General features: G+C 34.9%; 3 protein-coding genes and 1 pseudogene across 4 annotated transcripts in view; 2 read left to right on the top strand and 2 right to left on the bottom strand.

The window, feature by feature from the left end:
• On the top strand, nt 1,507-3,052 carry LOC104699681 (B3 domain-containing transcription factor NGA2-like). The gene has a single exon (XM_010415021.2). It carries the CDS (start codon nt 1,985-1,987, stop codon nt 2,912-2,914), a length of 930 nt encoding a protein of 309 aa, XP_010413323.1. The 5' UTR covers nt 1,507-1,984; the 3' UTR covers nt 2,915-3,052.
• On the bottom strand, nt 5,939-6,750 carry LOC104699679 (annotated as a pseudogene).
• LOC104699678 (O-methyltransferase MdmC-like) lies at nt 6,857-8,832 on the bottom strand. The gene is made up of 9 exons (XM_010415020.2): nt 8,525-8,832; nt 8,376-8,429; nt 8,130-8,213; nt 7,905-8,030; nt 7,661-7,728; nt 7,504-7,573; nt 7,367-7,432; nt 7,196-7,273; nt 6,857-7,086 (listed from the first exon to the last, which is right to left on the bottom strand). The coding sequence occupies exons 1-9, from the start codon at nt 8,771-8,773 to the stop codon at nt 7,045-7,047; spliced, it is 837 nt and encodes a 278-aa protein (XP_010413322.1). The 5' UTR covers nt 8,774-8,832; the 3' UTR covers nt 6,857-7,044.
• Nucleotides 14,126-15,474, top strand: part of LOC104699676 (paladin) — an 8,409-nt gene continuing 7,060 nt past the window's right edge. Inside the window, exons 1-4 of one of the 2 annotated variants that reach the window (XM_010415018.2) lie at nt 14,126-14,663; nt 14,961-15,092; nt 15,185-15,256; nt 15,401-15,471. In XM_010415018.2, coding sequence (XP_010413320.1) covers nt 14,511-14,663; nt 14,961-15,092; nt 15,185-15,256; nt 15,401-15,471 — 428 coding nt within the window. In that variant the 5' untranslated portion in view covers nt 14,126-14,510. The remainder of the gene's footprint in view (nt 14,664-14,960; nt 15,093-15,184; nt 15,257-15,400; nt 15,472-15,474) is intronic. The other variant, XM_010415017.2, reaches the window with a different exon arrangement.

The following is a 15,474-nucleotide window of genomic DNA, read 5'->3' as shown; positions in this document are numbered from 1 at the left end:
TAACGTGTAAATCTTTATGTTAATGTGTATTCCTTTTGTATGCTTTTTTTTTCTTTATGTAAATTATATTTCTTCAGTTTTCAGCTTCATGATAATATAAACTCAAACATTTCATAAAAGTAAGGCAATAATACTATAATTAACAATAACGAAATTGCTAGTGAAACTAAAGGCATGAGAAATTCATAGTAACTGGGGACAAAAAAGAAAAGAAGAAATTAGCCCACCATTTCACAATCGCGAATGGTGATGAATCGCTTTCATCTAGTTTTAAAAGTTCGAGGAGACAGAAGACAATTCTCCGTAATACTTAGACCTTATCTATTAGGCACAACAAATATATAGAAAGAAATTTAAAATAAATAAATAAAAACGGAATCTAGCTAGGTCCGTAATTGTAATCATGGTTCCCAAAAGAGATGGGTATGAGTTTAAGTCGTCAGGTCCTAACTTTTCTCTTATAGTAAACTTGTTAGGTTCAAACTTGAGAGCCATTGTATATCATTACATAGTATAATGCATATACAGTTATAAGAACGAACGTACATTTTTTTGTCAACTACTTACTATACACATGTATACATGATTTTTTTACCATTCTAGGTATCTGCAATTAACCTAAAATTAAACAGTTTATTTGGTAAATATGAATTCGATTCCTGACTTGGATTCATGTGGCAAATCCTCTGTTCGCTCTAACAAACCACTAGATATATCCTACCCTACTGGTTTACAAATGAGATTTTTTTTTCACTTATTTGTTTGCAGTTAAAATAGATGTGACTGTGAATATTTGGTTTTTTTAAATATGAGGGCAAACAAATAAAAAGTCAACAGTAAAAACCAAAACTATAAAACGACATGTCATCTTGTCCTTTGTAAAAGCAGATTGAGGCAACCCATCCCAAAGCAACAAAAAAAAAAGCCTTACCACAGACCTCAATAATTAGCATTTATTATTAACTGTTCATAAAAATCCAATAGTCTTCTGTTAATTGTCAACCCAAACAACTGTAACATCTTTCTCATGTACAAATTTTATGACACATTATTACTATATACTATCATATATTATTAATTCTGATCTTGTGAGTATTGCCATTTCGGTCATTTTCTCAGTTCAAATATTATTTGGGCTACTAATTATATATAATTAGTAGTTTAGAGCCAAAAAGATCGATCGATCACGGTACACATAATTTGTGTTTCTCTATATATTTTCACTGCATATATAGATATATTGACTATGAGTCTATGACTAATGGAACTGGTTGGGGGTAGTCATAAAAAAAGTTTCTCTTACATTTTGAGAATGGTATAATACGAATAGAGATATTTGTTTGTAAATCAAAACATAATACGAAAAAAAGAAAAAGGCCAAATAAGTGTAAATGAATATGTCCATATGGAGAAAAATTGAAACGAGGATGGTAGAAAAAGGCAAGAAGAAGCTCACATGAACAGAACCAGATTGTTCATGGGTCCCCCTCGGCCCTCCCTTCTCTCTCTCCTCTCGACCCATATCTCTCTATCAATCTTATATTTACATGAGCTCTCTCTTCTCGGAGTTCTCTCTCTTCTCTTTCCTTCCTTGTTCTTGAGAGATTGTTCCTAGCTAACTTGCTTTTCCTTTCTTGGAATTGAAGTGCTTCTTTTGCACCATAATCAGTAGAAAGAGAAAGCTTCTAAGCAAGATAGATCAAAGAGAATCGTGCTATTCAGCGAAGTTAGGCCAAAACAAAAAAAACCCCACTTGCCATTTTTGTATAATTAGGTCAATCTCATCCACCACCATACTCAATTCTCATCCTTTTTTGTTTTCTTTCTCGATTCTCAATTTTAGGGTTTTTATCTCTTTCTCTCTATCTTTAGAGATCCTCTTCTTTCTTGTCTACCAAAAAAGATTGGAGTTCTTTTAAATTATTCTCAGATCGTATGGTGAAGAAGTGGAAATCTTGAGATCGATTCGGCAAAAAACAAGAAGATGATGAATCAAGAAGAAGAGAAACCTATTAATGAAGAAGCTTCTTCATCAATGGAGAGAGAACACATGTTCGACAAAGTAGTAACACCAAGCGACGTTGGTAAACTAAACCGACTCGTGATCCCGAAGCAACACGCGGAGAGATACTTCCCTTTAGACAACTCCACATCAAACGACAGCAACAAAGGGTTGCTTCTAAACTTCGAAGATCGAAGCGGAAACTCATGGAGGTTTCGTTACTCTTACTGGAACAGCAGTCAAAGCTATGTCATGACAAAAGGTTGGAGCCGTTTCGTCAAAGACAAGAATCTTGACGCTGGAGACATCGTTTCTTTTCAGAGAGACTCCGGTAATAAAGACAAGCTTTACATCGATTGGAGGAGACGACCTAAGATTCCCGATCATCATCATCATCATCATCATCATCAAGCTTCTTATCATCATCAGTTCGCCGGAGCTATGTTCCCTAGGTTTTACACTTTCCCTCATCCTCAGATGCCGGCAAATTACGAAAGTCACAACCTCTATCATCGATTCCATCAACGGGATCTAGGAATTGGTTACTATGTGAGGTCAATGGAGAGGAGTAATCCAACGGCTGTGATTGAATCTGTGCCTGTGATGATGCAAAGGCGAGCACAAGTGGCTCCGAGAGGAGAGAAGAGGTTAAGGCTGTTTGGTGTAGACATGGAGTGCGGAGGCGGCGGCGGTGGAGGAAGTGTGAATAGTACGGAGGAAGAGTCCTCATCTTCTGGTGGTAGTATGCCACGTGGCGGCGTTTCTATGGTTGGTGCTGGTTCTCTCCTCCAGTTGAGGTTAGTGAGCAGTGATGATGAGTCTTTAGTAGCAATGGAAGCTGCAAGTCTTGAAGATCATCACTTCTTTACAAAGAAAGGGAAATCTTCTTTGTCTTTTGATTTGGATACATGATGACTATGAGACTAATCACTACTTTAATACATATATATATATGATAATTTATACATATATTATATATATGACACAAAGATATGTCTTTCAAGATTTAATGATATTATCAAAGAAATTACATGTTTTTCAAGATTTGAATTTTGGTTCTTACAAAGTTAGTCTTTTTATTTGATTATGGTTTGGTCAGTCTCTTATTTAGCTTTGGTTGGTCGGTGTTATACAGAACAGAACCTTGGATAGCTAGGGATCAGTGTAAAACTTAAAAAACCATGTCCCTCTAGTCAGAAAATAATCAGAAGATATGGGCTGTCTTATAAAAAGTGAAAATGTGTATATACATATATATATATGTATATATATATATATATTTATGTGTAATTGCAGCATTGTGTATATAATGACATTAAATGGTTATCAATTTTTCTTTTACTTTAGTTTTTTTTGGTTGATATATATGGCTGCTGTCTTGTTACTGTTACTGCTGCATTTTCATTTTCTGAAGCTGTTTCTGCTGTTTAATTAGTCAAGCAGATTTTGCAGCTTGCAGGAGATGGGCAGAGACAAAATTGGATATTTTTTATATTTTTATATCTGTTTTTTTTTAATATTTAAAAAGAAGAGCTTTTTTCATCTAGGTAAGATTGAAAAGGTATGATCTGTTTTCACAGACATTGCTGATGCATTTATAACTGTTGCTTGCAGAAGTAAATGAATTTTATTTAAAATTTATTTTCTCAGTTAACAAACTCGTTTCTTGTCTGGGACCATTGCACAATTCACACACATATATATACAGGCAGAGATTGTTAATGTTAGGTCTTGTTCGGTGTGACTATGCATATGACTAATTCTTGTAGCTGCTTTCCACTGGTAATCACACGAGTTTTAATTATAGATGAAATTAACTCAACTAAAACTAATTATTGTGATGATAGTTATAAATTATATACACGAGTTGATTTGATGATAACCTATATATAGTGTATATGCGTGTATACATGTTCTTGTTTTTCATTATTTGTCCATAGATATAGTCACAAACATCAACAAGTTATAATTAATATATCGTGCATTATATATCTACAGGGCTTTAACTATATCTAGTTGAAGATGAGTTAAAAAGGTATTTTGATAGGTGTAGTATATTTGTTGAGCCTTATTAGAATGTCACAATAAAATTAAAATTCTGGAAGTTTACGAATGATAAAGAGAATTAATAAAAACTATAACCTCTTGGAAGGGTTGAAATAAATTTAGGTATTTCAACAGTATTTGTCTATTATAAGTTTTTAGCAAACTGAGAAGTGAGCCTATATATGTGACCATGAACACATGCGATGCAAGGATCAGCTATAGTATGGTACATAAATACTTTGTTCTAACTTCTAACATGTTATCTTAATTATAAGTATGCCAAAGACGTTATTTCACCATATATCATCAGAAAATTGTTCTTTAATTTATCTATCTATATATATTATATGTATACGAATTGCTACTTTTGTGAGGAATCTTAACTTGCAAAACGGATAGAAATCTATAGATTTATAACATTTGTGCTTCGTTAAACTAAGCAAAAAGCAGGAGCATGTCAGCTAAAGTCATTAGCCTATGCATACCATAGCTGTGAAAAACCGCCATCGAAATCAGCGAGGGCTATGTACCTATAGATTACATAATGTAATCATATAATTGCCTATATATGTGAAGAGCATATGAGATATTAGGACTGAGCTACGAATAATGATAATGATTTATCATGACTCATGAGGAACGTATCCCCCAAAAACAAACAAAAAAATAAATAAAAGAGAAATCAAATCGATTTAAAAAGGCATTTTTTGGGATAAAACGGGTTTAAGTGTTATCTAAACATTCCAAATTCACCCCCAACTCTTACAATTAGTTAAATGCATTGGATTGTCAAACATTCTGACCCTAGAAACAGTAAAAAGCTGCTTACTGCTTAGAATCAATGTTTTCTCGGTTTTACCCTGTTTTAGGACAAAATGGGTATAAGTGGTTTTTAAAACTCCAAATTCAACCCAAACTCTTACAATTAGTCAAATGCATTGGATTATTACATATTTTGACCCTAGAAAGAGTAACATATCTTTTTACTGCTTCCAATCAATGTTTTCTCTCGGTTTTAGCATGTTTTCTCGGTTTAAGCATGTTTTGGGATAAAACGTATTTAAGTGTTGTCTAAACACTCCAACTAATGTTATAAACTAACCTTGTTAGTACAACACAGTACGGAATGTATACCTTATTGGGCATTTTTGTGTTACCAAATTCATACAGTGACATATAAATTAATGATTTCTTTAGTTTTTATATGAAAACGTAAATTGTTATTGTCCCGAGTGCTACTTACTAATCAGAACTAAAATTCGAAATTCGAGTATCCAAGATCAAGACTTCGGTTTAAATTTTCCATACCACTATCTCAATCGTCCGGATTAAGTTGTCGTAATACCACGTTCAGAATGTCGTAAAATCATGAGATTTCACTATAATTGCTCGGATGCATTGACGTTGATTGAGGGTGGGACAAAGTTAAACACCAGTGAACCACAAACCAATTGAGACAAATGACTTTCCAAAACCACAAAACCATAAACTTTGATACAATAATTAGTTACTACGTTTTAGATTACATACCCGTGCGAAAGGGAGCTAAGCAACTATTCAAAACAACTGTAAGAAAAGCCTTCAATCAAAACCGATGATTTGAAACATCTGGTGCGAGTTAGAGAAGGAAAGTGTTTACATTTGCGTAGCTACTCTTCTAAGTTGAACAATCATGCCTAAAACTTAAACTTTTCTATGCTCAATCTCCATGTAGAAGGTCTCAAACCAATAATACTACCAATGGCAGATCAGAGAAGGTCTCAAACCAATACTAGTACCAATGGCAGATCCATCAAGTATCTGACAAACCTGAAAACAAACCAAACCAAAGAAGATACTATCTAAAGTAGTCATCCTCTAGAGGAAACCAAAATTGAACTTAGATAGGCGTTGAGAGTATTAAGCATATGTCTAATCAAATCTTGATATAATCTCATAATGAATTCGAAACAGAATCAATTACATATTTATATATAGCACACAAAGCAAAACAATACTCAACATTACACATACAAAACTCAGGACGTGTGATCTCTATCTCAACCGCACATATGCTCTGTAAAGTGATGACTAAAGAAACGAGATCAATTCCATTCCCTAACTCCGCCATTAACTCTCAAGAAGATCAGAATACACCAACGAGAAGAGAGAGGCCGAGCAAGAATAGCCAAACAATATGAATCAATAACAAAGCTTGCCCTGGAACAGAAGCACTTCCAGCATTACCTGTATCACAAGCTCCTGTTTTGACTACACGAGCGCCGTGAAAAGCTGCGTCAGGACAACCGCACCAGTACGTTACTCCATCGGCTCCACATACAGGATCCGCCCGGAAACAGTTGATTGGGCATCCACCCGGATCAGATACCCCGGGTCAGACGCCGCCGCCGGATCTATCTGGGAAATCATCGGCGGCTTGTAAACCGATCAAGCAGAAAGCTAATAAAAGGAAAGGAATGCTCATTGATAACGAAGGCATCGATCGAACTTCTTAAACCAAGAAATCTAAACCTCCAGAAGAACCCTAGAGATTCGTTTCGTGGTGAAAGGAGTAGAAATTTCTGATTCGAATGATTAAAACCCTAATTTCATGAGATTTGGGGATTTTTCTCAAGAGAGTTTGCGTAACCGTGTTCTTTTGAATTGGTGGTACAGCTGGTCCGCCCACCGAGTTAAGCATATTATAGAGACTACGCGCCGTTTTGTTATAACCATTAAACATCATGTCGTTTGTTTCAACGACGTCGTATTGATTCCTCTTCAGCAATTTCTGATATCAAATTACAGCGAAGGAGAAACACTTCTGAATAAAAGAAGAACACATTCAGCTACTCAAGTTACATATTAAAAACCTGAAACTTTAAACCACACATACAACAAGAACAATAATATACAGTACCACGGCTTCATCAATCCTTCTTTTTATGCTTCAAGACTTTTCTTTAGGATCAGGTTCACTGCGAGGTGCGAGCCGAGTGGTTTTTCATGGATAATTATTATCTCTTGCGGCATATCGTCATGCCATCGCCTATTGAAACCTGATGCACAAAAGAAAGATGGACAAAAATATCAAGCATGAGCTTGGAAGAGCTTCTTGTGTTAACTAGGAGCACAAAAGTGGTAGATTCCAGAAAACAAACAACTCACCATACTAATGCTTACACGTTTATCATCCATTAACTTTTTGTTGAAATTCCTAATGCTGATGGTCTTCGCATCATTCACCTGTTGATTTATGCGATATGTAATTATGATCTTTCTTCTCATTCGAGAAGCTTTTAGAGCATGATTGTGTTTGTGTAAAGATTGCATGCATACCATAGGATCCGAAACTCGTCCATGCCAAAGAACATTATCCATCACAATGACTCCACCAACTCTGACCTGCGCCAGCAGAGATAACCGCTAAAGCTAACTTGGCTACTATGGAAAGAGACTAGTATTATTCATCTTACAAGTTGAAGAAGCAATTCGAAGTAGTCTTGATACATCCTCTTATCAGCATCGACAAATGCAAAATCATAGCTGCAAGCAATAAAAGCTATAACTTAGGCAATCGTTTAAAATAGAGCCACCCTCAATGTTACAATGAAAGACGCTTAATGTATATACCTGGATCCTTCACCGTTCTGAATCATGGAATTCAATGATTCAGCTGCAATACCATGTTTCACATTAACCTGACTAGAGCCAACAAATCAAAGAATTATACAGTTGTTCGTAATGTTCTTGCGGGCTGACGTTGTGATAAGATTCAAGCAGTAACTAAAAACAGCAAACGAAAAAGTAGAAAACAGTAATCTTTCGTGCCATAGAAAAAAAAGCATTGAATTTCGCAACAGTTGAATGGCCTCACCTTGTGAGAGACACCAGCAAGGTCGTAGTACCTCTTGGCAACTTCAAGAGAGTTCGAATCTCTATCACAGGCAACAAGACACCCTGATTCTGGTAGAACTAACGCCACAGCCAATGAAGAATACCCCTGTGAAAAACAAGAGCTCATCATCATTCTCATAAGGGACAACACTGAGCCAAGATGAAAAAAATGCTCATGAAACTCATTTGGAAGAAGATAAAACACCGTGTAAACTCCAACTTCTATACATCTTTCTGCTCCAAGAATCTGTACAAGCATTGCAAGCAACTGTGCTTGATCAGGCGACGCCTACAGCCAAAATCAAATCAAAATCAGCGTAGTAGTGTCAAGAACATAAACAATATAGTCCATTCTTCTAGAAGCTACTTCAAATTTCTAACAAATAGCATAAACCAGAGCTCATGAACAAGCTAAAACCAGAAGAAGAACCCAATCCAGTGAAACTGTTACCTGCATTTGACTACCTCGCAATTTGGAAGTCTCTTCCCGGAGTTGCTTCAAAATCTAAAACTCAGCCACAAGATAACAAGTTTAAGCTCCCTACATATATGAGGAACGGAAGACGATAAACCAAAGCAGAGGAAGAGTTTTACACGCACCTTAGGCTCGCGTACGTTGGTGGGGACATAGTCGTAAAGGCGAGGAGTGAGAGAGATGACCTGTTTGTTACCGTACTTATCGTCGTCCGCCACAACAACAAAAGGATTCGCCACTGTCGAGCAGTTCCCGATTAGCCGGCGGCTGAATTTCAAATTCCTGACGACGGGGACCGTTGGCCGGTTTAGTAAAGTATCGGCCGTTCTACATACCGAAATCGAACAGCGATTCAGAGCTAAACCGGTCGACATCTTCTGCTCCCTCCCCCCCCCCCCCACACCCAAAACGTAACGGAGAACGAGAAATCTATCTGCGTCTGCTCCAATCAACCGGGTCGGGTCAAAACGATGTTCAAACGGGTCGATGGTATATTGAAAAGATAATAATAATTTTACTAAATTAGGAGAATTTGCATATGAACCCCTTAGTATTTAAAATATTTCACAGGTGGAGTGTGAACTGTTGTTTTTAATCAAACAACCCTTGTATTTTGAGAAACAAACTTTTAAAACCCCTCTATTTCTTCTCTAATTTGGAATTTGGATAATGTTTTCATTTGTCGTGGCTCGTGAGAGAATAGATCTTCCAAATCGTAGGACATAAATAAATCGATAATTTAACAGGTTCATAAGACAAATATTTAAATAATACTGATTGATCGATTCTTCATTTGATCACAGGTTTAATTTGTTAATAATCTACATGACTAGATTGACACTTTGTTAATGACTTGTAGAAAGAAAAACAAAAAAAAAGAGAAGAAGAGGACAAAGACAAAAAGCTTTGTGAACCACATATTGAAGTCCACGAGAATCGCATTTGAAAATAAAACATCAATCAATTCGATGTGACCTGACAGGTTTCAATTATTTAAACATGTTCTATATGTCATACACTTAAGTTGGTGACATGTTCCATTTAATATTATTGAAAGATACTACTACTGCGCCCGAAAATAATAATGTTATTTAACGACATTTGGGTAGAATACTACTGTATTTACTAGCTAGCTATGCTATATATATGTTTTAAATTGAACTAATTATTAATCTGTTATTATTGTTGTAACTCTTTTAAATATAAACATCACCGATCAGTTAAGTTCATTTTCTATGTAAATCCTGCGAACTAATAAAAGAAGTTATTGAGGAAGCGTTCACCCTAGTTGTCAACTAATAGTTTCTCTATGATGGCCGGCGATGAGTGGCTTCCACAGTATCATCGTCAGTTCCAGTTTCTTCTCATTTTAGGTTGTTTCTGTTTGTCTTCCTAATTTTGTCAAACCTCAGTTTCGTCGTCTCTACCTTTTGTCCTTTCCTCTCGGTGATGCATGGTAGTTCTTTCCGACGTGTTGACTATCTCAAAGGATTGGTGGCCGATTGTTGATATTCGAAAGTGGATCTATTCCCTGGTGGCTCCTTCTCGTCTTTTCGATCTGGTCGTGGAGGTTTCAGGTTTCCGATCTGGTTCTAATGTCTCGACATTCTAGTTCATCGACTCTGTTCTCGTTTGATTGTGAGTTGGTGGTGACTTGTCGCATGTTTCGGTTGCTTTTAAGGTGGATCTGAAGAGCTTTTTCTTGGATTTTGTTGGCTTTGCGGTGGTGTTGTCTCGTCTGAGGCTTGTTTTTAGTCAGCTTCTTGTATCCCTGGCTTCGCTTTGAAGTTCTCTTTGGTTTTGCGACCACGACCTCATTGTTTTTGGGTTCCTCCTCTTTTGGTTGTGTTGAGTGACTTGGCTTTGGTTTGTATGGTGTTTGATCGCTTATGTCTTTCCTTGTTTAGGACGGTCTAATCGTTGGTTTAAGCTAGATCTTTGGATTTAGAGGTCCTTAATCTACGGGTTGGCCTTTTCGTGAAATCCGATATCAGCTCTTTTATGGCCTCTCTTCTTTGATTTTGTTTTAAGCCTGGTTGACTTGTTCTGCTACGGTAATCTGTCTTGGATCATGCTTGTGGTTCTTCTCTGATCATGCTTGTGGTTCTTCTCTGTGTTGAGTGACTTGGCTTTGGTTTTTATGGTGTTTGATCGCTTATGTCTTTCCTTGTTTAGGACGGTCTAATCGTTGGTTGGTTTAGGATAGATCTTTGGATTTAGAGGTCCTTAATCTACGGGTTGGCCTTTTCGTGCAATCCGATATCAGCTCTTTTATAGCCTCTCTTCTTTGATTTGGTTTTAAGCCTGGTTGACTTGTTCTGCTACGGTAATTTGTCTTGGATTATGCTTGTGGTTCTTCTCTGATTGTCTTTCCATGGCTGAGTATTCAATTGGGTTCCTCGTGGATGGTTCAATTTACCCACTTGATTGGGCTTCCTCCGGTTTTGTTAGAAGGTTGGTTTGATCGTCTTCCTTGAGCTAGTGCGTTCATCTTCCTTCATCAAATTCTTTGTCAGGTTCCGCGATTCGTTCTACTTTAACTCGCCTTCTTTGTGGTTCTCTTGTTTGGACTTAATTGGACTATTCCATTTGTGGTTCCTTCAAGTTCGGTAGATTGTTTTTCTGTATAAGTTTCTCTTGTTTGGGTGTAGTTTCTCTCTTTTAAACTTTAGTTTCTAAGGATATATTTGTTTTCCTCTAGCTTAGTGTTTCAAAAACGCATTTCATCCTTGTAGTTCACAATCGTGTTTTATTTTATATTGGAAAATCTTCTAACGAAAAAAAATTACTAAATTGTTTTTAAGCACGATGCGATACTGTATTAATAATAATGAATATATATATATATATATATATATATATATTAGACGTTATTACTTACTACTACTCATCGCATTTTCTTTTACATTTGTATCACACGTCTCTATGTATTCGAAACCTTGTTGGAATGTCGCTTGTCAACTGTGTAGTCGTTGTTAACTTCTTTAATAAATGACCAAAGAGTAAAAAAAACCATTTCCTTGACCGTGTTTAATGCGCGTGTGTCTTTGTTTATAATTCTTACCAATACCTTTTTGTCTTGTTTTTTTTCTTGTTAAAACTCTTACCAATAAAGCATACACGATGTGAATTCGTAAAAATTAATAGTCATCAAACAACATGTGGGAAACCATTCAAAAATATTAAAAACTAAAACCAAGCGACGAATCCGATCGTGTTTAACTCACGACGCGTAAAACGAGTCGTCCGGCAGGCCATTTATAAAAATATATAAAGGATATGTGTGACCTGCCACTTTATATATATAGTCAATAATTCAATATCAATGGATTTAGTGTACTTGGTCAAATTATATTTGAGCATGTATATTTGAATTACGAATGATATAGTTATATTTACAACTTATTACGAATGATATGGTTATGTACAACTTATTTATTAAAGATATACTACATTATGTACAATTGTATATATTTTTGACATCCATTATTGTCAATAGGTTTCGAATGGCACATGTGGGTGTGTACTGTGTAGCGTTTGCAAGTTTCATTTTGCAATGCGCTAGTATATTTGATTAGTATTCCATAGGGGATTCTTATCAGTATAATTGAATTTTCTTTGTGTTGTAACTTGGAAGGTATAAACCGTGTTACTGTACGTAGATAAGCATTGAAAGATATTTTGTTTATAGACAGATATATTACTATTTAATATTTACAGATAAAGTTAGTAATTTTGTTTCCACAAACTCAAGTCATGTGGATATATATGTTTTTCTCACGTTCGATTTCTTTTGGTTGTATGTGAATATGGTAACATCACCAAATGTATGGTCGATGATTGGTCTTGTCGCATCCCAAAAGAATATCCCACCGTCTATATATTCATCGTATTCATTTTTTTGTTTTTTTTTTGTTTTTTTTTTGTCAAACATTCATCGTATTCATTTTTTTGTTTTTGTTTTTGTCAAACATTCATCGTATTCATTTTTTTGTGAAAATACTTTATAGTCTTTTAAAATAACTTAAACTTATCGACAATCTAGTTAAAAAAATCTTTAATAAATAGTATTTCATTATATATATGTAGGTCACACAGGACACTAACATGCTACATAAATGTTCAATACTCGATTAGTACAAGGATTAAAAATTCTCAATATCTATTAAACCACATTATTAGTATAGATTTATAGGAACTAAAATAGGAATATTAAATGGTGTCTTCAAAATAAATGAAATTTTCCATGAATGAATGAATATCCACGTTATAGAAAATAAATATCTTCGCAGGATTGGAAATAATCAGACAACAATTTTAGGAAAAAGACACGCCTTTCACGTTTGTGTGTGACGCAAAGACCCACAACTCATTTACTGACCAATCGAAAATTTGTTTCGTTTCTTATTATTCTTCTTCTTATTCGGAGGCTACTTTATTACTATTCTATTTTTTTATTTATAAAGTTACCTAAATAATTTAATTTTGTTATTATAACGTAAAAGTTAACTTTATAACCAACACAAAAAGTAAGCAAATTATTATTTCTTATCTCTTTATGGTTGGCTTGAATTGAAAGTCTTAAAACAAACGTGTTGAATCCGGATAAAATTGAATCTATCCGATCCAAAGAGCAGGAACAATTAAATTAAGTTAAATAAATGACATACATTAGGTTCATATATATTTTTAAAAAAATAATTTAAAAGGTGAACCATGAGAAATATAAAATGTTTAACTAAAAATAAAAGGAAAAATTTAGTTATGGAGAGATTATTGAGGAACCATAATTTTTAATTATAGTTGTTCAGTACTAAATTGTATATTTGTCACATGAAAAATACTTACTCTCTCCTCTATCAACCAATCATAATGTTTTATTTTAAAATAAATCAAAATTAAATTAAAAAAAATTAAATATAAGTTTCATTTATATTTTACAATTAAATGAGATTATATATCGGTTTGAGTTTATAAATGAGAATTAGTGTTTAGATTTTACAATTAAAACGAAATTATAGGTCGGTTTGGATTTACAAATGAGGTAGTTAGAGTTTAGATTTTATAATTAGAACTAAATTATATGTCGGTTTGAGTTTACAAATAAGGTGATTAAGATTTAGATTTTATAATTAAAACGAAATTATACGTCAGTTTGGGTTTACAGATGATGTGGTTTAGAATTTATATTTTACAATTATAACAAAATTATATATTTGTTTAGATTTACAAATAAGGTGGTTAGAGTTTAGATTATAATTGAAACGAAATTATATATTATAAAAGAGTGGTTAAATTTTTTATTTTACAATAATATTATATAAATTTTGTTTCTTTAATTTATAACGGGATAAATAAAGAGGTTCATCTCCATGATGGATATACATACCTAAGCATTGTTCTTCTCACATGTACCATGATAATAAGTAGATACTATTATGGATAGAATCCCCAAAGAAAATTTGTTAAAATAAAACAAAAGGAAAGTAAGCAAACTTAAATCAATTCAGTTTCATTTTGGATATATACTAATTCCTTATTTAAAACCCTCTAGGCTTCTAGATAGTTCTCTCTTTATGCTTTTTTTCCTAAAATTGAATCGTTTTAATTATATAAAATTCTGTTTTAGTGTTTTTTAATCAACTATATATAGAAGATAATCAGATATTATGAGTACAGTAGTAATATAAGGACTATATAAATTGAAGTTATTAGCGTGTGAGCTCGTCTCTTCTTGTGTTAGATAATTCTCTCTCCGGTCTAAAATTAAAGTTGGTTGGAATTATCCTCGCGTTTATTCTTAAAAATCCGATTCGTTTCCACTTCTCGCTCGCTCTTCGCAGACCTTATCCGTTTCCTTCATCTCTATCTCTCTCTTTCTCTCTCAAACTTGGTTCGGGGAAAATTTGTGGATTTTTTGTTTGTCAGCGAATCAAAGAATATTCCAAGCGTTTCTTCTTCCTATCCGCATTGGCGCAGGATTTTTTTTGTCTATTTACCGGGAATCGAACAACAGTTTATTGTATTAGAGTGTGTGTGTGTGTAAAAGAGGAAGTCGAGAGAGATTACACGGGATCGAATCTACGAGTTTTTGTTGTTGTTGGATGAGAGATGTCGTCGATACCGAAGGAGCCAGAGCAGGTGATGAAGCTGAGAGATGGATCGGTACTTGGGAAGAAGACGATTCTTAAGAGTGACCATTTCCCTGGTTGCCAGAACAAGCGTATGACTCCTCAGATCGAAGGCGCTCCCAATTACCGTCAGGTCTCTCCCTCCCTCCCATTCTCCGATTTTGATTTGAAAACCTGCTTTGTATATGTATTAAGTGAGCTGAATCTGTGAATCAAAATCGAAATCGAATCACAGAAACAAATCCTATGTGCTGGCATTTCCTTTGATTCCGGCTAGGTTTTATCGTATTCTACTACTTGATCTTGTGTGTTCCAGAGTGCATATTTCTTATAAACCTCGAGAACTTATTGTGTGTTCCTACTGAAGCTGGTTTTGAGATACTAAGGCTTAATTTTGATCTGATGTTGGTTTTGTGGTCTTTTGTTACAGGCTGATTCACTACGTGTACATGGGGTTGCAATCCCTACAGCTGTTGGTATACGAAACGTTCTTAGGCACATTGGAGCTCACAAGGACGGGAAACAAGTTAAAGTTCTTTGGATTAGTCTTAGGGAGGAACCGGTAAAATCCATCTCCCCCAGGCTTCTGCCATTATTGTTGCTTGTTTCAATATTCCTTCTTGTTAACTTGTCATCTACTACATCATTTTGCAGGTAGTTTACATAAATGGGCGACCGTTTGTTCTACGTGATGTGGAGAAACCGTTCACCAATCTTGAGTACACGGTACAAATGCCTTGTCCAAACATAGCCTTTGTACATTAGTTTGTTGGGTTGCTGCAAATTATCTCCACTAACAAAGTAAATCAGAAACTTGTGTATCTGTTGAACCTTTCATTTGTGACCTTTAGCTTATGTTTTTCTGATCAGGGAATCAACAGGGTAAGGGTAGAGCAAATGGAAGCACGGTTAAAAGAAGATATTCTCATGGAGGCGTCGAGGTA

Source organism: Camelina sativa, chromosome 7, assembly GCF_000633955.1.
Source record: "Camelina sativa cultivar DH55 chromosome 7, Cs, whole genome shotgun sequence".
Classification (NCBI taxonomy): domain Eukaryota; kingdom Viridiplantae; phylum Streptophyta; class Magnoliopsida; order Brassicales; family Brassicaceae; genus Camelina; species Camelina sativa.
This window is presented reverse-complemented; position numbering and strand designations above follow the sequence as displayed.

Coding starts and splice junctions, on each gene's coding strand:
- LOC104699678 (XM_010415020.2), bottom strand. CDS start 8,773: ATGTCGACCGGTTTAGCTCTGAATCGCTGTTCGATTTCGGTATGTAGA. Junction 8,031..8,129: donor TAGAAGTTGGAGTTTACACG/GTGTTTTATCTT, acceptor TGTTTTTCACAG/GGGTATTCTTCATTGGCTGT. Junction 7,274..7,366: donor GACGAGTTTCGGATCCTATG/GTATGCATGCAA, acceptor ATAAATCAACAG/GTGAATGATGCGAAGACCAT.
- LOC104699681 (XM_010415021.2), top strand. CDS start 1,985: ATGATGAATCAAGAAGAAGAGAAACCTATTAATGAAGAAGCTTCTTCA.